The 24,153-nt window shown below is 43.2% G+C and overlaps 2 protein-coding genes across 2 annotated transcripts in view; one reads left to right on the top strand and one right to left on the bottom strand.

Moving 5' to 3' along the window:
- PHC3 (polyhomeotic homolog 3) overlaps positions 1 to 24,153 on the top strand; it is a 352,648-nt gene that overhangs the window by 37,858 nt on the left and 290,637 nt on the right. The window lies entirely within an intron of this gene.
- Positions 1,989 to 23,444, bottom strand: CLDN11 (claudin 11). Its single transcript, XM_069083569.1, has 3 exons — positions 22,953 to 23,444; positions 17,366 to 17,530; positions 1,989 to 3,319 (listed from the first exon to the last, which is right to left on the bottom strand). Exons 1-3 carry the CDS (start codon positions 23,176 to 23,178, stop codon positions 3,087 to 3,089), a joined length of 624 nt encoding a protein of 207 aa, XP_068939670.1. The 5' UTR covers positions 23,179 to 23,444; the 3' UTR covers positions 1,989 to 3,086.

Raw genomic sequence — 24,153 nt, 5'->3', positions numbered from 1 at the left:
TTCAGCTTAAAGCACTTTATAACCTGGTCCCTTCTCACTTCTCCAGTTTTCTCATACTTTCCTCCAGTGACTGCAGACTCCTGGCTGTCATTCTTCAAACATGACACTCCCATCACTTGACTCTAGGCATTTTCAATGGCTATCCCCCATACCAGGAACTGTCTCTTTCCTCCTCCCCACCTCCTGGCTCCCCTGGCTTCCTTCAAGTATCAGCTAAAATTCTTTCTTTTACATGAAGCCTTTCCCCCATTCCCCTTAATGTTAATGCCTTCCTCCCTGAGATATCCCAATCTGGCCTGTATATATCTTTTTTGTACATAGTTATTTGCATGTTATCTCTCCCCATTCAAATGAGGTCCTTGGAAGCAAGGACTGTAGTAGACCCTTAATAAATGCTTAATTTTTTCATTTGACTCTATTCAATTACCTACCCACTTGTAGCATAAAATTTCATAAATTTTATATTTCTTTTTTCAGTGATGGGAGAGTGATTGGGGACAAAAAATAATTCTTGATCATTGAAAAAATAAGAATAATAAAATATAATAAAATGAACTACTTTATTGTTGACTAAACAATATTTAAAGCATTTGGGGGGAGCAGAAGAAAGCTGAGTCCAGACATTTCTAGAAATAAATGTATTGTTTGTGTCCTAATTGTGTCTATAACATTGCTAAATATATATACTGACCAACAGGAAAACTATCTAGTCAGCACAAATGATTTTGTAAATGTTTTTCTGGTGGAAAATTAAGCACCATTGATGAGATCCCAGATACATTGGAGTATTCATCGGGGGGGGCCATCATTTTCCTGATGGGTGCAAACTTTCAAACTGGCCCCATGGCAGATCAAATGTTTATACATTCCCTGATGTCTGGAACAGATGTTCCCAAACAGGAAATGTTTGGCAGCTGTTGGATCACCAAAGTGTTTCTGAAGTTCACATTTGATTTGAAGGAGAAAAGAAAGCAAACAAAGCTGAGGTAGCCTATGTTTTCTCAGAGCAGATCCATATCTATAGAGACATCATAGAAAAAAATTAAAACTTAAAAACAAAATATTTCCACTCCCCAACATTTACTGCTGCCCATAGGATTATGGCTAGAAATCAGTCCCCTATTTAGAAGCAACAGTTCCTTTAAATTCCCAAAGGCTGGCTTTACTTTGGGTTTAAACCCTGGTCTATCCCTTTAACCATTCTTTGAACAAGAGGAATTTTTGATAAATAATTCTCTTCATAGCTCAATCTCCACAGTACACATTAAAGCATGGCAGCTTGGTGAGTAGATATCACCGAGCCCAGGAAGCAGGGCTAACACTCAGGTCTTGATGCTAGGGTGAACTATCAGGAGACAGTGGTCTCCCCTTTGATGGAGGTTTTCAGTGAAAACTGAATGATCACTTGTGGGTACACTGAGGGGAGGGGTGGGGGAGGGTATAAGTTGGATTTAGTGACCTACAAGAGCCCTTCCAACTCAACATTCTTTTTTTAAGCAATTGGGGTTAAGTAACTTGCTCAAGGTTACACAGCCAGTTATTTCTGGGTGTGGTGCTAAGTATCTGAGCCTGGATTCAATCCCAGGTTATCCCAACTCTGGGGCCAGTGCTCTTACTCGCTGTGCTACCTGGCCGCCCCCCAACTCAACATTCTGTTGATATGGTGGGAGAGGGATAAAAGGGGGGGTGGGGTTATCCACTTACTCTTAGATTGGGAGTCAGAGGACCTGAGTTCAAATCCCAGCCCCTTAACCTGTGTGACTTTGGACAAGTTACTTAGCCCCTCTGACCTCAGTTTCCTTACACATAGAATTAGGGAGCTGCACTGGATGGCCTGAGAACTTTTCCAGTTCTAGTGATGTAATCATAGAGAACCAAACAGAATCCACCCTTCCCGAAACATCATTTTGACCACTAGTAAATATGGATGAAATCTGAAGTTTAAAAAGAAAAGTTATACCTCTGCAATACAGAAGACTGAAGGCCAGTTTCGCAGTCTGTTATTTATTTTTACAGTACTTTTCTTAAGGTACAAAACACATCAGTACTTGGAGAGATGGGTGTCTGTCTGTCTCTAGCTGGCATACCACAGCCTGGCATGGGAGGAGACCTCCAGACACCCCAGTACAGCACATGTTCAATAATGCCACATCAAGCTGGTTGTCAGAATGGACAAAAGGGCAGGAAAGGGGGATAGTGGTGGGGGTGCTTTTTTAATGGTTAAATGGAAACATGAAATGATGAGTTTAAGAACTACTCTGTACCCAGAAGAAAAAACCAATCAGAAGCTGCTTTGTGGAGTATCATCTCAAGCTAGTCATGGTTAAGGACTATGTGGTTAGAGCCTAATCGGTTCATTTCCTTCATATTGATGAATGGAGAATTTCAGGAAAATCATGATTGCAAAAAGGAGCAGTAAAAAATAAAAAGCTAAATACAGAGAAATGTGAAACCCCAAGTTTTTTTTAAAAAAAGGAAACATAATGACCCCTAACCCCTCCCACCCTCTGAATGTATAAAAGCAACTTTCCCAGGGACAGAAAGTTCCAACACTTCTTCTCCCTCCCTTCCCCAGGCCCATCCACCTCATTCTTTCTTTCCATTTGTTATATCATGTGACCTTACAGCTTAAAGGGAGAGGTGGACCAGGGAGGCACCTCTAGGAGGTGTCTTTGAAACAGCTTGAAAGTGTCTTTTTTTTTCCCTCCCAATTCAGAAATGTTGGCTGAGATAGAAGGGAAAAAAAATAAAATAAAAAATACCTACAAAAGCGAAATAAGATACCCAAAGCCAAAAAAAAAAAAAAAAGATAAACAGAGGTGTGACCCAAGGTTCTTTAATATGAATTCTTGGAAGTGCTTGGACTTGGCAGAACCATGGGTGACATGTAGGGGGTACAACTGAGGGAGAGATTTCTCTTAAGGCAGCAGGTGGGCAAATCAGGCTACAAAATATTGGACAGGAGGCTTTTCTAGACCTTCGGTGTCAGAGCTTGGCAGGGGAGTTCTTGCACAACCCGCCCTAGGCACGTCGGTCCATCAGCTGGAGCACCTCAGTGGCCAGCCAGGGGAAGTCCAGATGCTCCCTTATACGTGAGCACTCTTGGCATGAGTGGGGGAGCTGGAGCCTGAAGAGTAATAGAAGCGATTCTCGCCAAATGACTGAGCATCTCCCGAGCAGCACAAGATGACGCAACCACCGAGGAGGCAGAGGGTGGCCCCGATCCAGCCCGTGTAGAGGGAGTAGCCAAAGCTCATGATCAGGGTCTCGCGGTGGGCACACACAGGGAACCAGATGGTGGCCACCAGGGCACACAAGGCTGGAGAGACACAAAAAAAGCAGTGACCGTGGCGCATTTGTCAAGAGCTGGGCTCACCTGCAGCACCAGGGGAAAGGAGCTGGTTCGAGTTCTGACAGTTCTGCCACTTAGGGCCTGTGAGACCTGGGGGAAGAAGCACTTTGGTGGATTGACCTAGATGGCCACCCCAAAGACTTCTTCTATCTGTAAAGCTGCCATCCTAGGAGCCTAGTGCAGAGGGCGGGTCCCTACATGGTCTTTAGTAACGTTTAGCAGTAGAAAACAGTGGTAAAGAACATTTGTCAAAAGAGCATAAAGGCTTTATCAACACACACACCCTCAAAAGGAAAACTAAACTATTTTCTAGACAAGTTGTGAGAAGAAAGAAAGAAAGAAAGAAAGAAAGAAAGAAAGAAAGAAAGAAAGAAAGAAGAAAGAAAGAAAGAAGAAAGGAGGAAGGAAGAAAGGAGGAAGGAAGAAAGGAGAGAGAAAGAAAGAAGAAAGGAAGGAGGGGAAGGAAGGAAGGAAAGAAGGAGGGAGGGAAGGAAGGAAGGAAGGAAGGAAGGAAGGAAGGAAGGAAGGAAGGAAGGAAGGAAGGAAGGAAGGAGAGAGGAAGGAAGGAAGGAAGGAAGGAAGGAAGGAAGGAAGGAAGGAAGGAAAGAAGGAGGGAGGAAGGGAGGAAGGAAGGGAGGAGGGAGAAAGGGAGGGAAGGAAGGAAGGAAAGAAGGAAGGAAGGAAGCAAGGGAGGAAGAGAGGGAGGAAGGAAGGGAGAGAGGAAGGGAAGATGGAATAAAGGAAGGAGGGAAGGAAGGAAGGAAAGAAGGGAGGGAGGGAGGAAGGGAGGGAGGAAAGAAAAAAAAGACTGGTCTGAGCTATCCAAATAGGAAAGGCCAAAGTTCACTTGGCCCAATTCTCCACTCCATTCATATGGAATAAGTCACATTATATAAAAACTGTCCAGATTTGTTGTTCTTGCTGTTGTATAACTAAGTTGTAAGGAGTATTGTTTAGAATAAATAAGCTACTACCAACTGGGGCTTTGACATCCTTCTATTACTATTTCCAAATACACCCCAAGAATGTAAATAATCACTGAATACAATTATAGAATGTTATAGCTGTCATCCAGTCCAGGCCCCTCATTTCACAGGTAGAGAAATGGAGATCTAGAGAAGCTGACTTGCTCAAGTTCACATAATTAGAAAGTAGAGGAGGTGAGACTAGGGCAGTTAAGTGGTTTAATGGTTAGAGCACTGGACTTGGAATCAGGAAAACTCATCTTCATGTGTTCAAATTCAGCCTCAGATACTTACTGGCTATATGACCCTGGACAAGTCATTTAACCCTGTTTATCTCCGTTTCCTCCTGAACTAGAGAAATAAATGGCAAACCACTCTAGAATCTTTGCCAAGAAAACCCCAAATAGGGTCATGAAGAGTCAGATACAACTGAAAAACAAGAAGAGATAGGGATAGAACCTAGGTCCTCAGACTCTGAGGCTAGTTGGCTTTCTGCTCATTACCTTTGAAGCAAAGGGAACTGAAGGAAAATGTTATTTTATTATAATGAGATTTAACCTGGAATTTTGCAATGTGCAGTCCATGCTTAACTCTTGTTTAGATTATATAGAAGGAAAGGAATATAAATAGCCTCCAAAGACATCCCTGCTGCTAGGCAGAATTGTCACTAAACCATCTCATGCAAGTGAATACCCACCCTTATTTCTTCCCCTTTCTGAGAATCCTGGGTAAGAGCTTGCAATGCCCCAACTTCCTTCTTGACCTCCAGAATGAGGGAATCTTCTGACATAGAATTCTTGAGCATGGGATCATTGCTCCTGTATCTTGAGGTCCACTTCCTTACAAATACTATCCCTAATGGGAAGTTGATAGCAATATTGCCAAGATGGCATGAGGTGAAGGGTACAGGTTTCTGTCTCAAATGAGAAAACTCTGAATTCAATTAAAGAAATATTGATTAAGCACCTCCTATGCTTGAGGTACTATGGATACAAAGACAAAAATGAAACAATCCCTGCCTTCAATGAGCTTCCATTCCACTAGGAAATGCAACATATACAAATAGATACAAAGTAATTTCCATAGGAAGAGAACTCCAACAATTGGTTAGAACTAGGAAGGTGGGTCAAGAAAGACCTTGGGTTGAAGAGAGTATGTCAGCTGTGTTTTAAAGGATGCCAAGAATTTTAAGGTGGCAAGGTAAGGGGTTTCATACTATATGAAAATAGTAAAGTGATATATAAAAGTGAGGCGGGAATATCTTCAAGGTATTCTTAATCCACCTCTGTCTCCCCTCTTCAGCAGACATGACTACATCTTTGGATTTGATGTACTTGCTCTTATACTATGAACTCCTTAAGAGTGGGGATAGTTTGTTTCTCTAGCACTTAAGTATCTGTAACATAGTAGGTGCTTAATAAATATTTGTTGGTTGATTTCTGCAGAGTTATTGTGGTTGCATATTCCCAGCCTGTGTCTGCACAGGAGAAATAGTAATGCTTTCCTTAATCACTGATGCTTCAATTAAATTAGAACATTCTTTCTATGTCTCTCCTAAATTTGAGGAAAGATTCAGCCTTTTCTCACCTAGGGAGAGCCTTTCAACCCATTTTACTACATGTTGATAATAAGTAAAACATTGGTTTTTGTGTAACATGTACTAAGTTTCCACAATATATTAAATGTTTGACACAAAGATAGCAAGAGATGCCTCTAGCAATGAGGGGCTAAAGAGATCCCATGTAACTGTTAGAACAAAGAGGACTGGGTCCAGTGAGGATCCCCCAGCTTCTCTGTCCATGCAACCCAAATTTACTGGAAGATGGTTAGTCAATAGAACGGATGTTTCTTGAGGGCAAGGACAGTTTCCACTGATGCTTTTGTATCTCCATTGTCTGCTATTATACCTCATCATGGCACGGAGGTGACCCTGAATTAAGGAAGACTGAGCCCATGATGAGTCCTCCAAGTTAAAAAGACTCAGTATAAACTTCATTTATACTACAAGTATACAAAGGACTTTAGGTCCTTTGAGGACCAGCCTAGATAAGATCAAGGGGTTGGCCTCATCCACTCAGTTACAGAGGGATTGAGACCTGCATTGGCAGAGAGACTCCCTACACCAACCAAAGCACAGAGCCTTAAAGGATCCCAAGGACAGTTTCTTGAACATAGTAGGTGCTTAATAAACGTTGATTGGCTTGACCCATTTGCATTATTTGGGGCTGTGTAGAAATGTGCAGAAATTAGCTGTAAAGTCTAGCTCTAGGCCCTCAGAAGCCTTCATCCATCTCTTCATTTCACAGATAAGGAAACTGAGGTCCACAGCCCAAAGTCATGTGAGTAGTAAGTGGCTGAGATGGGCTAACTCAACAATCCATTGCCCCGATTCTTGTGGTGAGAACCAGCTCAGTATCTGAAGATTGCTTAGACAAGTTCAGGGCTGGGTTTGGTTTAACGTCTTAATTTAGCTAACAAACATGAGATTTGGAAAACACCTAGACAGACTTTGATATCATGGAACTTTCCATAATTAAATATGTATATGAATGAATATTTGTACACACATATTTACAGGCATATAGGCTTGGCCAGGAAGCCTTGACTTCAAGTCTTGTCTTTTGGCCTGTGCAAGTCTCTATGTGCCCCCCCCCCATATCAAGACTATAGATTTAAAGGTAAATGCCAATCTCTGATAGTGGAGATACTTTCCACAGTAAGAGTTTTTCACCTATCCTGATGCAAGCCCAGATACCTCCCCTCCAAAAAAAAACAATAATAATAATTCCCTGTATATGTGAATGTGGTAGCTCTTCTCCTTCCAACTCCACCCCACTAAAAGATGGAGCTGGGTAGAGTGGTAAGGACATAGCTTTGGGATCAGAGACCTTGGGTTCATGGAATTATAGGACTGGAACTGGAAGAGACCTCAAGGGCCCTCTCACTTTACAGATCAGGAAAGTGAGGCCCAGTGAGGTAAATTACTTGTCTGTGGTCTCTTGAGTCCTCAAGATCAGAGAAGGGATTTGAACCCAGGTCTCATGACCACAGAGCTCTCCCTATAGTACCACAATGACTCCATTTGGCATGACCTTTCATCTCTATGGGCCTCAGTTTCCTTACAAAATAAGAGGGTTGGACAAGCTTACCCCTCAGCTCTAAGTCTATAATCCTATGGTCCCTTTTCCAACCTACCCTCTTTGGAAGATGGCTTCCAAAAATAACAAATCTTCACTCTGATTCCAACCATGCTATTTTGGCATAGTGGTAAGAGCCCTGGGGTCAGAGGACCAAATTCAGCCCTGAACTTATCTGATGCTTCCCACCTGTATAGTCTTGGGCAAGACACTTAACTTCTCTGGGCCTCAGTTTCCTCAACTGTAAAATGGGTGAGTGAACTAGATGACCTCTCAGGTGGCCAACAGTTCTAAGTCAATGACCCCATGAACACACCTGATAGTTCCCAGACATCCTATTCTTCCAGTCTCCTCATTCACATATTCTTAATGTAAGATAGCACTAAAATTCCAGAAATGTCTTGATTTCCTAGCAGATATGCTAGCCTTGGATGGGATTCCTGTGGCTCACACAAAACTACCACATCAAAACCAATGGAAAATGACAGACTGACTTCCATACCACAAGAAGAGAAATGAGAGGGTCATTTGAGATGCTGACCTTCAATTACCCTTAGGATGAAGAATGTTTGGGGAAAAGATTGAAAACAAAGGAAAATTTCCTCAGTTACAGAAATGGCTTTGGAGAAGGGAAGGACACATTTTGACCAGTAAAACCAAAACACAAGCCAAGCCACTACTGACCAAAAGCCATTAGTAACAGCAGCTCCCATTTTTAGCATTCTTTCCTTCAACAACTTTGTGAGCAAGTCATGTAAGTTTAACTATCACTATCTTACAGTCAATGAAACTGAGGTCTAGAGAGGTTACGTAATTTATCCATGGGTATACAGTCAAGTAAGTGTCAGAACATAGCTTTCAAATTCCAAATCCAAGATTCTTTCCACCATGCTGCCTCTGCTACTAACAAAATTGCCTACAAGGGGACCCATGAATGGTTAAAAGAACTAGGAGAAATACCCCCCAAGTTCATTGGGTAGATAATCTGCTGAAAATGTATAGATGATGTGAACATGAACACTATGGAATGAAAAGGTATAGATACTTGAGACTTGCACTAATGGATATGCATCATGGAGATCCCAGATCCATTGAATCACTGAGCTTTCAGATGTCCTTAAGAACAAAGGGAAAAAGTTTAATAGATTTTCCAAGAAATTTCTCTAGAGAGACAAATGGAAAACTATCTGATGTTTTGGAAGTTTCTCTCTGATATTAAGAAAAACTTAAACTAGGAAGATTTCTTTTCCTAATATAAATAATCCAAGCCATCTGCTAGGTATGGGGATTTGAAGAAAGAAAAGGGAGGTGGGGCAATTGTCTTGGTCAATCATTTATTTTTGGTTTTCATTGAAACCTACATAATTTGGGATGTTAAGTCCCTGGAAATAATCAAGGTGAACTTAAAGGAAACACTGAAAGCACAATGGCCCAAGTCTTCCCTCCCTGTTTCACAGAATGTAACACTGAGAGGGAGAGAGAGAAAAGGGAAGGAGAGGGGGAAGGAGGGAGGGAGGAAAGAAAGAAAAAAAGGAGAGAGTTAAGGAGAGAGAGAAGCAATAAAGGGAGAGGAATGGAGAGAGAGAAGAGAGAAAATGCCTATTCACCTTGAGATAGGAGAAAGAGGGCATGAATTCTATTTTATAAGCCCACAGGAAGCATTCTGGTATACACAGAAGGCTAGTCTAGCCTTGGCCTGACAGAGTGGAGAAAGTGACTGATTTCTGTCCTCAGCAACAGGAAATGTTTTTTGCCTTAAGTTACTTTCAAATAAATGGTATAAAAAGTAGCCTTTAATTGATTTTCATATTCTTAAAAAGAAATAGATTTCCATATAGACAGTAAGCAAAATCTCTCTCAAATATAAAATGATGATGACAGACCAGAAGGTATCCTCTCAAACACAGAATGTTGATGGCAGACCGGAAGGTACCCGTATTACTTATGGTTCCTTCAGAAATTTCAGTAGATGGCACATCATAGATAAAGTGATAGAATTAACTAGGTTTAGGGATGTTGACGGTTCCACTTTGAAATAATGACTTTTCTATCATTGCTGAGAGAGAAAAAGAGGGGGGAGGAAGCTGTTCTGGTCCCCTGAAATGTGTGTCTTCCTTTCTGCCTTTGTCACTCTTAGTATTCCAGACTAAAAGTCAAGGAGCTTTATAAAATACTGCCTTTAGAACAAGGAATGCCATTGTCATCAGGATGGATTCTGCATGACTCTGGGGTCTTGTACAAACAGTACTATAAACTTCTTTCCAATTCAGTTTGTTTATACTAAAATCCCAATTCTGACACTTACTAGCAGTGTGACCTTGAGCAAGGAGCCTCTCTCGGTCTCAGTTTCCTCAGCTGTAAAAGGCAGAGCACTCTGAGTAAGCTGATCCTTTCTAGATCTATATCTGGGATCCTATAATTATGTCTTTTATAAATGCTATGATTATAACTATAGTCTATATATCAGCTCACTTCTCAAAAATGATATCATTTCTCCAAAGCAAAGACAATCAAGATATTTCTACAGGACTATTACTGCATGTCTATCTGATTTAACTTTTTAATCATTTGAGACTGGGATAGCCCTTGGTTTCCCCTTTTCCAATTTATCTTTCTCTAAAATCAAGACTTTAAAAGAAATGCATCTGGCAGGATACACAGGTTAGGCCCCATTTGTCCAATTGTTTTTATGATGCTTTGATATTTACAACAGACATCAACCCAATGGAATAACTGAGCATACTATTTTCCTGGCCAACTTTCAATATTTTTTCCTTTATTTCTAGCCCACACAGGTCACCACCTTTTTTCTTTTAACCCTTTCAAATACTAGTCTAAGTCATACGTCAGGCACACACCACACACACACATTACAGAGTGTGGGGTAGGGCTGGGAGGAACCATAGAAATCCCCTCATTTATAGCCAACCTCCCTCTAATATTGATATAGAGAAAGGAGGCACATCTTACCACTCACATACATTTACTACTATGTTGTTAGACAAGAATATTTGAAAGTAAAGGCTTAAAATGTAAGAGAAGCCTTCATTGAAGATTCTATCTGTGTTTCTAATGTTATAAAGCCAGAAACACCAGACTATGTGTCCTAGGATTCTATTAAAGCCATTACTCCCAAATTACCTTGTATTTTATGAGTTTATATGTACTTGCATTTATTCTCTTGAATATATTATGTTAATTTCATCTGTATTTACATATGGCCTTGCCCTCTCCTCCATTAGAGTTTAAGCACCTTGAGAGTAGGCATTGCTTCATTCATTGTACTTATATTCCCAATGCCTGGCACAGAATAGACATTTAATGAATGTTTGTTGATATATATACACATTGACTAGTTTTCTATTTGAGACTATACTACATGGTGCTGTTATGCCAGCCTCTCCCCAGCCAGTTTCCACATAGGAAAATCACTGAATGAAATCCTTAGGGATGGTTGAAAAACAAAGAAAGGTTTTCACAGATTAAGGCAAGGGAGCTTCAGATTGAAACTACCAGAGGGAATAGTAATTCCACATAGAAAAACTTTTTTTTTTAAGCTGCCTAACTCTGGAGGAAAAAGGAAAGAAAACAAGTCTCAATCAACTTCCCCTTTGGAAAATTCATGCTACAGATCATAGTTTTCATAAAGCAACAAGCAAAAATCCAACCCCTCTACCCCATAGCCAGGATCCAGGTACTTCCACAAAGGAGACTAAGAAATTATCAATGATGCCCAGTCATTGGGAACAGCATTCTAAAACGGAAGAGTACCATTTGGCCTTCTCTGCAGAAAAGTACAAGGACTAGAGCTGAACAGACTAATGTCTCTGTGTGCTTTATCTTATTATTTATCTTATTATAATGATCCTAAGGTCTATAGGTCTCTCAGTGCCTAGCACAAGACAGAGTATGGAGAAGATGCCTAAAGAAGTTTGTTGAAAGGTGAATGTTCGAGGGTTTTGAGCTTGATTAGATCTAACTGTTGCCAAAAAAAGGAGAAACAAAGTGGATCAGCATGATGGCATTCCGGGTTCAATCCTGACTCCTCTATTTACTGCCCATGTAACCATGGGCAAGTCAAACTGTCTGACCCTCCCTTCTGTATCTCATAGAACGAGGGAATTGAGCTTGGTGGCTTCTGAGGTCCCCTCCCCTCTACTGGTTACGGGGTTGGCCCATTCCCTTGGCTTCAACAGGGAAACCTGCTGACCCTTTGGTTACTTGCTGCTGTTCATCCTTTGTTCTCAAAGAGGACCCATGACATCACAAAGACGATGTCTTGACTTGTGCATGAATTGGATTTGAGTGAGGCAGGGCTGCGCAAACTCATCAGTCTCACTCTCTCCTCCAGAGTCATTAAATCCAGTGGCAAAACAAAAGTCCGTGGCTTTGGGTACTTACATAGTTTAGAAAGTGGGCAGAAACTGAGCTCCTTGTCCTTTTCTCCCTAGCAAATGGTGAATAATACCATTTTTACATTTTTAAAAATGTAACTCTTCTGTGTACTACCATAGCCAAATAATTTGTGTTCTAGTGACCAAGCTCATGGTGGTTCAAATCAATTCAATGCAAAAAGCATGTATTAGACACCCACTGTGCGAGGCATTGGGGATACAAAAAGGAAATAGATCCTGACCTCATGGAGCTTAAATTCTACTGAGAAGACAATATATGTATACAAGTAAGTGTGTGCAAAGTAATACAAAATAAATTTAAGGCTAGTAGGTCAACAAGTGGGTGAGGGGAGGAAAGGTCTTGTGTGGAAGGTGATACCCAGCTATACTTTGAAGGAAGTTCAGGATGGATCCCTCGACACTTACCTAGGCAGGTCTTCAGACAATGGACATTATTTTTGTCTCCAAGCCTTTGCTTGGTAGGGCCTGCCATAGCTATACTGCCATAGCCTTCAAGAACCCAGAGTCACCTCCATGCCACAATGAGGCACCACAAGAAGAATTGAATAAAGGAATTATTATTAATGTCTATAATAATCACCTCATTCTTCTGTGAGACAGCTGGGTAGCATAGAGGATATGAGTGCTGAACTTGGAGTCAGAGAGACTTTAGTTCAGAACCCAAATGGGCACTTACTAGCTGTGTGACCCGGGGCAAGTCACTTAAATGCCCACTATTTGTTTGCTCGTCTGTAAAATGGGGATAATAACAATAGCACCAACCAATGTCAGATTGTTTTGTGTGTTTATCAGGTTATTTTGCTGATCTTTTTCTCTTCTTCCTCCTTTTTAAAAATTATTTATGAAAAGTAATGGCTCTCCGGGAGAGCAGAAAGGGACACATGGTAAAAATCTAAGTGATATAAAAGAACAGATATAAATTAAAATCTATTCTAAAAATAATAGTAACAGCACATGCCTGCAAGGGCTGTGGTGCAGATCAAGTAAGATAATGTTTGTATAGTTCTTAACACCATGCACCTAGCGCATAGTAGGCACAGAATAAAGACTTATTCCCTTTTAGGCATCTCTATCAGAATATACATTGCTGGGAAGAAAGCAACCTGCATTAGTGGAGGGAGTTTCCTAAAACAATGAAATCTTAAGACCAGTCTTTATTCCCTATCCTTATTATTACTTGATGAAGTTTAAATAGAAAGGGTTTGGGATGCATCACTATTCTGCTATTACTCTCTGATGTTTAATGTTCTATTTATTATTTTATGTATGAATAAAATGACTGCTTTTTGTAATTAAAGTACTGGGATATGAGTTCATCTGTAGGTTCCCTAATAGTATCTTTATTATTATTACTCTTATTATTAAACTTCTATTAGGGCATAAAGAAAAGCCATATATAGTGTAAAAAGAGAAAGAAATGTCAAAGAAGAAATTGTGGACTCCTCATCTGTAGCAGGACTAATGAAGACATTGTTCAAAGTTCCCCCACTTCACACTGTTTGCAGAAGCTGCCACCTTGGCCTCCGCCCTCACTGATGATCCCTGGGACCCAGCATGAACTCAGCACTGGCTTCTCTACCAAGAAGGGCCCGACACAAGTCAGAGACACAAAGGGCTCCTTTCTCCTCCTCTCTCTCCTCCCCCTCATTAAGCCAACTAGAGAAAACAAGGCGCTTCAGGGCTTTGTGCTGAGAAGACCCAAAAGAAAATCTGCAGGTGCTACACTTGAGACAATGAGCTTCACATTTCCAGTGCTGTCCCATCCAAGTCACAACAATGTCCTACACAGTGGCTGGGCCATTGGGCAATCTGAGCTTGAGTGACCAAGGGGGAGGTGGGCAAGACCAGCAGCTCAAGAGAAGACTAGTCTGCTCCTAAATCTCTTCAGATAAATATTTCTCTGCCAAGCCCCATGAGAAAAAGCAGGCCCAGGATTAGTGGGAGATGTGCAGCCTCAAGGATCCCCAACCAGACCCATGGGATCCAAGGCCACAGTTTCACCCCAGGATCATGGGGCGGGGACCTCTCAAAGAAGAGCATCCACAGTCTTCACCCAACCCTACCTTATTCCTGTTCAGTCTCTGGCTAGGTCTACAAATAAAGCCCAGTATGAGGGAGAATAAATAAGAGAAAGAAATTGTTGACTATAACCAGTCAGTTATTTGAAAACAACTGGTTTGTCTTAACAGCTGGTACTTGTTCATCTGAGCTCAGTTGATTTGGTTCTGAGTATTGGGAAGGACACTGGATTTGATATCAGAGGACCTGATTTCAAGTAGACCTTATTAGCCATGAGACCTTAGGCAAGTCATGGGATCATAGCTCCAGGAAAGGACCTCAAGGACTGTCTAGTCCACATCCCTCATCTGCAGAACAGGAATAATAAGCCTTTATTACCTACCCAGTGGAGTTGGGCTATTATAAGGACCACACGATACTTAGCACATAGCAAGCATTTCGTAAGTCCTTGCTGACTGACTGATGTGACTCAATGTCTTGGTAAACCTTAAAGCCGTGGAGAGATGCCAGCTATCATTATATTAGAGCTAGAAGGAGTGGCTAGGTAGTCCAATGGCTAGAGTACGGACTAGAGTCAGGAAGACCCGAGTTCAAATCTCGCCTCAGATGCTTACTACCTGTGTAACCCTGAGCAAGCCACTTAACCTCTGTTTGCCTCCGTTTCCTCATCTGTAAAATGGGGATTTAAAAAGAGCATCTCCCTCACAGGTTACTGAGAGGATCCAATGAGATAGCATTTGCAAAGTGTTTATCATCGTGCCTAACACATAGTAGGTACTATGTAAACATGAGCTATTACAGAAGAGACATTAGATATCATCAATTCCTACCTTCTCCCATTTTACAGATGAGAAAATTTGAGGTTCAGAAAAAACCAGTCAATTTGATTTGATTCAATTCAAATCTTTTCTAAGCCCCAAGGTCATTCATCTGGTTTTATACAGTGACAGAGTTGTGACTTCAACCCAGGTTTCCTGACTTCCAATCTAGGGCTCTCTACACTCTACCAAACCATTTTGTGAGCATGTGTAGACATAACTTTTAGCTCCCCATCACAAAAAAAGTTTTTCTTCAATTTCTGGTCTTTCACATAGATATCTCATGAAAATCTAGACGCAAGAACCTTTTAAGGATGCTGGCTAGGAGATTGGTCCAGACTCCAGGAAAGGAAAGTTCCTTTGCCAATGAGAAATGGTTCTACAGCTTAGCGGGATGGCTGGCTGGCTGGGCAAGAGGAGTGAAATTACTTGTCCAGGGTCACAAAGTATGTGTCAGGGGCAAGACTGGAACTCACACTTTCCCAACTCCAGAACTGCTTGCTTTCCCTCCAAGATCTCATGTTGCTTTACAAGGAATATCTTCATCCAGGTTAATTAGAAGCATCTAAACCCCTAGGGTTACTTGTGTAAAGCTGCCTTCTCTGAAGCCAAAGAGGTGGTCCCTTCCAGCTGCATTGTCTACATCTGTTAGCCTTCCTGAGTCTTCATGAGTGGTTTAGGAGCATGTGTAGGAAATATCAGAATCACACCAGTAAATATTGGGCTGGGGGAGGGGAGGAGGCAAGAGGAGAGAAGTATTTCAACTGGGATTGTTACCAACACGATTTCCCTATTATCGCTCAAGTTGACCGAACAGCTGGGAGAACAGAACAGCTAATGTTTGCCTATCAAACATTCCTACAGACATCCCCAAGAGTTTAGAGGGGGTGGTCATGTGACCATTGTTTTGTGTACTGCATGAGGATAAAAAGGCTTTGTGCCTAAAGACTAAATGTAGATCCACTGCGGCTGGCCCCTAAAGCTCTTTCTCAACACTCTCAATCTCTCGATTTTTTTTCATTGTTTTAAAAATGGAATTTGCAGAGTACTTTAAGGTTTACAGAGCAATTGAAAATATTATATCATTTGATCCTCATAATGCTCCTGTGAGATATGTGCTATTATTATCCCCGTTTTATGGATGGGGAAACTGAGGTTGAAAGAGAAACCTCCCCACAGAGATTCACGCTGCTGCCAGTCAGCACAACTGGCGTCTCCAGGTTAGGGGGTATACTATTCTCATTCTACACAGCAGCCATAATCATCAAAACTCACACGAATGACAATGACAACGTCTGACATTTATGCCGCATTTTATGGCGCGCATCATCGCACCTGAGCATCACGCCAGTCCTACAGAAGGGGTGCTGTTATCCTCATCTTGCTGTGGTTCAGGCATTTTTTTTTTAAGTTGTGCCCAATTCTTCATGACCCCATTTGGGGCTTTCTTGGCAAAGATACAAAAGCGGTTTGCCATTTCCTTCTCCAGCTCATTTTACTGATGGGGAAACTGAGGCCAACAGGGTTAAGTGACTTGCCCAGGGTCACACAGCTAGTAAGTGTCTGAGGTCAGATTTGAACTCAGGAAGATGAGTCTTCCTGACTCCAGGCCAGGCACTCTATCCACTGCACAACCTAGCTGCCCCTATTATGCAAAGAAGGAAATTGAAACTTAGGTTAAGTGACTTGTCTAGGAACACTCAGCTAGCATCTAAACCAGGTGTCAACTGATTCCAAGACCAGAACTCTTCCCACCAGTATGATGGAAATAGGATTGAGGAAGGAAATACAAACAAATGGAATTCTAGGGGAAAAAAAACCAGGCAGAAGACCTTGTGGTATATGTGCCTATTTCAGTCCTTGCCTATAGGCAAGGTAAGACAGTTGTTAATAGCACTCTATCACCCCCAATCACATGCAAGTCTTTCTGTCTCTTTTGCCTCCTCTTTCTCTTTCTATCCCTTCCTTTTACTTTATCTTCTTCTCTGGCTCTTCTTTCTCCCTGTGTGATCATCTATTTTGTTGTTGAGTAATCGTTCAGTGTTGTGTGACTCTTTGTGACCCCCTTTGGGGTTTTCTTGGCAAAGATACTATAGTGGTTTGCCATTTCCTTCTCCGGCTCATTTTACAGATGAGGAAGTTGCGGGTCTTTACTCTTTCTTTTCCTCCTTTCCCCCACCTCCTACTTGTCTGTACCACACTGCAGTGGTGCCCCCATGGCAGCCACAGATGTTTCTTAATCCTGCTGGTAGCACTGATCTGTTGCTGTCTAAGCCACCAAGGGCACATAGTAACCCACTCTCTTCCTAAAGGTCTGCAGGGATGGAAGTAACCCAATAGTTCTGCAAATTCTCCATAAGCCTGACAGAGTGCTGATAACTCAAGAGTGAGCAAAGGATCAGCAATGTGGGACCTCAGGGACCATCTTATTCAGTCCTCCCATTTTGTGGGTGAGAAAAATAAAGCCCAAGGTTGTTAAAGTGACTTGTCCAAAGCTATACCAGTAGTTAAGTATCAGAAGGCATATTTGAACCCACAGTTTCTGATACTAGAACCAGTGAATTTTTTTCCTGTACTACTTAAGGACTGTTTAAGTACCTAGGAAGCTGATGAAGTACAGCTGTGACAGATAAAAAGCTGGCTGAAAACCTGCCCTTACCTAACAGAATCACCATGATCCCAGCCAGCTGAGAGCGCCGGTACTTGGCAGCCCCTGGCTCATGGCCCATCCGGATACAGGGCAGGACAGTCAACAGCAGGAAAATGGCGGGTAGGCCCAGGACCGATGCAGCAATCATGAGGGCCCGGCATGCCTGTATGTAACCTGTTAAGAAGAAAGTCAATGAAAAAGAGGTTTAGATCAAGGGCTATTGGTGCTTGAGTGAACAAGGGCTCGCTCATCAGAGTTCGTGGCCCCCTGCTTCCACTTGCTCCAGAAGGATTAGACCACCTCCCATATTAAATAAGAAATCTATCCCAGGTCTTAGAACTCAATTTTGAAATAGCTCACTACATGTTGTTACCTTTCCAAATAACTAATGGCTAAAAGACAAGAAAAAAAGTTGGGGATCACTGCTTCTGATTTGGTTCAAGATAAGAGATGAGGGAGATACCAATCCATGGATATCTCCCTTCTTAACTCAGATTTTCCACTACCAGAAAGATTCCCCTAATTAACCCTTCCCTGTTCTAATTATTCCTTTGCTCTCTGTCATTTAGGCTCATAGATTTAGAGCTAGAAGAGACCTCCAGATTCCTCTATGTCAGCTCCTTGATTTTGCAGATGAAACCAAAGCACAGAAAGGGTAAGTGATCGGCAAACATTCAGAGAGGTAATAAGCACCGAAAGTGGGAATCAAGCCAGGTCTTCTGATTCTAGAGCTAGATACGTACATCCAGTTTGTGTTGTAGCATCCTCACTTTGCTATGTGGCTGCCATATTACTTCAGGCATCTATATTTCATTACCCCAATAGTCCAAGAGCTAAGACAACACCTTTTCTTTTGGAGCTCTCCTCTGGACCTCATGTAATAATGCTCCACATCGCAACTCAATTAATCAACAAGTACCTACTTATTTTTTAGTATCTACCATGTACCAAGCATTAGGAACACAAAGACAAAAATGAAAGAACTCCTGGCCTTGAGGAGCTTACCTTCTATCGGGAACATTCTTTGCCACCCCCAGTAATAACACTGCAATAGATATTTGTTGAGTGAATGGGGGAAAGGAGAGGGACAAGATCCATTCTGCCAATGTGAACTTATAAGGGCTAGATTAGACTAAAACACATACCTTGCCCCTGGTCTTAGAATTTGGTGCCCCAGGAAATCAGTAAAAAGCAACCACTGCGATTAAGTAAGAGGGAAAAGCAGGTAAATTGGCTGTGGAATTCGTCTTCCTGCTTATTTTTCATCACACAGCACAGCCATCCTTCATTAAAACCCTTTGTCAATGTCTCACGATAGTATGGAAGTGACCTTGGGCTCTCAGAGGCTGAGGACTTTGAGTACAGGCTGCATCTGCTTCCCTCTATGCCCAGCCCAGCTGATTTTGGAAGGCTTATCACCAGAAGAGCACCCCCCCCCCCCCCCCCATAGAGTAATTTTTTCAACCACAGCAACTCAAGTGTGCTACAGTATAGACAAAATTATGGAAGTGAGAGATGTGGCCCTCGCCTCTTTTCAGGAGTGAGGATGAAGACTTCGGAGGTTTGTAATGCTCCAATAAGAACCAAGAGGCATCCTTCCTCAGGCTCTATTATTAAAGCAAGGAATTTCAACGGAGAGTTTTTTCCCTGCTTTCTCTATGAGATGAAAGGTTCTGTGACCTGAGGCAAGCTAGTCCTGGGCCTATCAAAACCTCAACCTGACCTTAAACTTGGAGAGGGAGCAGGGAATGGAGGAAAGAGCACTGACCAGAGAGACTCATTGGAAACTGAGCTCAAACCCTAACTCTGTAGCTTACTTCTCTGGGCCTCAGTTTCCTCATCTGAAAATTGAAAAGGTTGGACTGGCTGACCCCACAAAGACCTTCCAGCTCTAGGTCTTCTGGAAAGTCAACCACAGAGACCAAACCTGTCTCTGCCTCCCTTTCTATTCTTGTAGGCAGGTGGGTACTAGAATTGGTTCATACTGGAGGGAGAAGAGGGGAGGGGGAAGAAAGAGAAAAAGAGAGCTGGTTTTTAAGTTTTCAGTATGACCATTTACACCTAGAAATCAGCAAATGCTGATAAATCAGGGCTTGATTTTTCTTTTTGTTAATTTCTAGACTTAAGAAAGTGATAGAGATTTTAATAACACAGATTAAACTTCAAAGTGTACTTTGTGTACATTTTTTTCTCCAAAGGACACCCCTGCTCAGGTGAAAACAAAAGCTGGAGGGAGGTTTCCAGTCATCAAGTATTCCTTCTGAAATTGTTTCATGGAATCATCGAATTCAGAGAGGGCTTTACAGGTCATTGAGTCTAACCTCCTCCTTTTACAGATGAAGAGACTAAGTCCCAGGAAGAGTAAGCAACTTGTCCATAGACAAACAGGGAACAGAGCAGAGATCCTAATCATAGGTGCACAGATTTAGAGCTGGAAGACAGCACAGAGGTTAATTAGGCCAACCTCATCATTCTACAGATGAGAAAACTGAGGCCTGGAAAATTCAAGTAGCTTGTTCAAGGTCTGACAAGTTGTCATCAAAAATAGACTTTAAAACCCCCAGGTCTTCTGTCCTCAGAGTCAGGGGTCTTTTGACTAAACTATCACCTCCCATCCTCCATTATACTACCTTAGTACTGAGCATTTTATAGTTAGGAGGAATGGTGTTTGAACTGAACACTCAGGGCAGGCCTGGGTGGGTTGGAGACACCAAATACCTACTCCTGATTGCTAAATTTTCAGTGAGCATTTATGTCTCAGAAATCAGCAAACACTAGGAAGGAGGTCTTGATTTGCTGTTTTATTGATTGTCTAGACTTAAGAAAGGGGTAGAGAAGATGTCAATAATGCAAATTAAACTTTAAAGTAGGCCGTGTGTATATTGGGGAGGTGGTAGACATTTACTAACACATTCCTAGGTACAGGGGAACAAAAAACAGATGGAGGTGATCACGATGGAGGAATGCCTTGGAATCTGGTGTTAGGATGAAGAGCTCCTGTTCTCTGTAAACTGACTGTTAGTGGGGCGATAAGAGTTTATTAAGTGTTCACTGCGGGTCTGGTACTGTGCTAAGTCCTGGGAATCCAAAGACAAGAGGCCCTCAAGAGGCCCACATTCTAATGCGGAGACCCTATGTAAATAACCAGGAGTAGCCAAGATCTATGCAGCCTAAATCATAAATGGAAGATAATTTTAGAGGAAAACAGCTAGCAAGAAGGAAGCAAGTAATTCCGCCTGCTGAAGGGGAAGCCAGGAGGTGGAGGTGACCCAGCAGAGGACTCCAAACCTGGGGGCAACCAGTGAAAATGCACAGAGTCAGGAGATGGGGTTTCTAGTTTGAGGAGCAGCAGGACACCCAGTGTTATGGGAGCTTAGAGTATGTGCCAGGGAGTCATTCCGGGATTCGTACAGAAAGGTAAGAAGGGGCCAGGTTGTGAAGGATTTTAAATGCCAAACAGAGGGTTTATATTTGACCCTGAAGCTGCTAGAGAGCCACCAACATTTGTCAAGTAACTGGGTAACATGGTCAGACTTGCACATTTTTATAATTAATTAATTAATTTGTAGTTTTCAACATTCACTTCCATGAAATTTTGAGTTTTTCATTTTCTCCCTTACCCAGGATGTCATTCAGTCTGATATAGTCTGTACTTATAGATTCATATTCAACATATTTCCACATTAGTCACAATGTAAAGAAGAATTAGAACTAATGGGAAGAACAACAAGAAGAAACAAAATAAAACAAAGGAGAGCAGATAATCTGCTTCCATCTGCACTCAGACTCCAGAGTTCTTCCTCTGGATACAGATAGCATTTTCCATCTTTTGGAGTTGTCTTAGATCAGACCTGCACACTTGGGGAAAAAAATCACCTCAGCAGTTGAAAGGAATGGTGGGTTATCAGAAACGTAAATTGCCCTGAGCATCCTGGCTCTGCTCCCACCCACCACAGGGCTCTTGGCAGCTAAAAAAACATCTTTAAGAGAGAGGGAGAAGAACCCTCAATGAATTAAACAGGAATGAAAATCTGAGAGGCTTAGATTTTCTCCTCCCTACCACCTCCGACAGACAGTGGTTCGGATGCCACCACACCCCAGTCCCAGAGGAGTGAGGGAACTGAAAAGGGGTGACCAGAAGGGTTTTCTGACTGAAATGAATCCCTACTGTAAAGTTGAAGGGGGAAGCTGGAAGATGAAACAGATGGACCAGGCAAAGGATGTGGGTTGTGGGGTGCTGAGGGTCGGAGGAGCTGTCACCAAGTTTAGGAAAGGGGAATGTGTGCATCCCTCCAGATGACCTCAGTCAGTCCCCAACTCTGCACTGGACAGAGGAATCAGATGAATTCTGCTTGGCCTCAGAGAACAGAACCAGGAGCAACAAAGGAAGTGGCATTTAAGGTTGATGTCAGGAAAAAATCTCCTGATAACTCAAGCTGTTCCAAAATGCCTTGGATAGTGGGGGATCCCTCCCCCAACCAACCACTGGAGAGAACTCCAAACAAATATAGGATGACCCCTCATTGGCTATGTTGTAGAGAGGATTCTTGTTCAAGTAGGGGTCAGACTAGATGGCCCTGAGATCCTTTCCAACTCTGAGAGTCTAATTCTGAACCTCAAAGGAAACACTGGCATGATGAAGCCCCTGAGGTTTCTAGATCACGTATGGTTTGCAGATGGGGTGGGGGACAGTATTGGGAAGAGTGGAGATTAAGGCAGGGCTATAACAACGAAAGTACTTGTTAATGTGCCCTGGCAACAACTATGAGGCAAAGGAAAATATAAGCAACTAGAGGAAGGACTTTTCATTGGTACTTGCCTCCCTAAATATGGGAGCTAGTAAGTGACCTTAGGAGCCTGGCACCAAGAGTCGGAAGAGACTTTACAGATCCTTAAATTCAACCCTGTCCCTTGACAGGTGAGGGAGGGATTTTGCCACTTTCCTTCCAGTGACAAGCAGACCAGCACCTGGCAGGCCCAGCAGGTTGTTGAAAGTAACTTGCCCAGGGTCATGAAGATAGTAAGTCTCAAGCTTGGAGTTAAATGTGTTTCCTCCCAGTCCCAATCTCATGCCCTTTCCAAAGTAGGAAGAGGACTGGTCATCCATTCAGGGGACCCCGTTCAGATCCCCCATCTCAGGCTTGCTACCTGTACCACCTTGGCAAGTTATCCCACCTCCCTCAGTCTCAGTTTCCCTTGACTGTAAAATAAGATATATTAATTAGATGGCGTCTGGAGTCTTCATACACAGCCCTGTGATTTCAAATGGTCATACGTTTAGCACTAGAAGGGATTGTAAAGGTTTTCTAGGCCAACCCCTTCATTTTACAGAAAGGAAGCCAATGGCCCCAAGGCTCACGAGTATTAAGGATTCCGTGGAGTGGGGATTCGAACCTAGGTTTCACTCAGCTCCAGTCCTCTTTCCATTGTATTATGTCCATCCTTCAGAGACTCTCCTTGAAGACTCCTATCACCCCCTGCTACAGAGGAGGAGCAAACCCAGTGATGGCTGATGGGAGCAATTAGCCCCCCAGGACGGATAAAGCGGCCCACGAGAGCGCACAGAGAAGGGACTGGGGAGGAGGCGGCCACTTACCTGGCAGGATCAGGATGTCCACGAGCGGCTTGCAGTGGTAAAGCCCCGTGGCCATGACACAGTCTGCCCAGAGCCCCTTGGAGCCAAGCTCGTCCATCTTGCGGCAGGTGGTGATGGTGTAGCCGCAGGTCACTACCCAGTCATTGGTGGACGTGGCGACCAAGATGCCGATCCAGCCCATGAAGCTTGTCACAAATCCGACCAGCTGAAGGCAAGTGGCAACCATGGCCGCGGCCCCCCAGCCCCCCCACCCTGCTCAGCCCTCAAGCAAGCCGGCTGTCCTAGGGGCTCGGCTGCAGCGCCCGGCCCCGACGGGAGGACGGCGGGGCTGCCTTCTGCGCTCCCCGGCGGGGCGACTTCGGGGCTGCGAGAGGGCTGGTTGGCCCGGAAGGAGAGGAACGGGGGCGAGAGCCGCAGTGTGAGCAGCGGAGGGGAGCGGCGGAGCGGGGGCGCAGCTCTGAACCCGGCCAGCCTCTCCAGACTCAGCGCGGACCGGCTGAGGAGCGCCCCCGCCCCCCCGGGCTTTAAACCCGGGAGCCCCGCCTCCTCCCGACCAATCGGGAGCCGCAAAGGCGCAAGCAAACCAATCAGGAGGGAGGGCCCGGCTGGGGGCGCGGCTTGGAGTCCGACGGGAGAAAGGAGTGGTAAAGAGGGGGCACTGGGGAGTGTTGGAACTTGAAGAGTGTGTGTGTATGTGTGTATGTGAGAGAGACAGACAGACAGAGAGAGAAGAAACTGTCTGATCTGTCAGTCTCTGTGTCTCTGTGTCTGTTGCCTCGTTTCTCAGTCTGTCCCTCTGTGTGTCTGTCTCTGTTAAAACAAATACCACTAACAAAGCTGATTCTCTCTCTGTGTGTCTCTCTGTCTCTGTCTCTGTCTCTCTCTCTTCTCCCTCCCTTTCTCTCTCTGTCTCTCTCTGTCTCTGTCTGTCTGTCTCTCTCTCTGTCTGTCTGTCTGTCTGTCTGTCTCTCTGTCTCTCTGTCTCTCTCTCTCTCTCTCTCTCTCTGTCTCTCTCTCTCTCTCTCTGTCTGTCTGTTTCCCCCCACCCCAGGGCAGGGTCTGTGTTTTCCATATCTTTGTAACCTCTCTACTGCCTAAGTGCCTTGCACAATAGTATTAATTTAGTACATGTTTACTGGAAAATGAAGAAATGCATGCATTATGGAAAAGAAACCTAAGCAGTGTGGTCTGTGTGTCTATT

Source organism: Petaurus breviceps, unplaced genomic scaffold (assembly GCF_028583685.1).
Source record: "Petaurus breviceps papuanus isolate PSGF00001 unplaced genomic scaffold, PetGlider_PUasm1.0 173, whole genome shotgun sequence".
NCBI classification, from domain to species: domain Eukaryota; kingdom Metazoa; phylum Chordata; class Mammalia; order Diprotodontia; family Petauridae; genus Petaurus; species Petaurus breviceps.
Note: the sequence above shows the minus strand (reverse complement) of the source record. Positions and strands in the feature narration are given on the sequence as shown.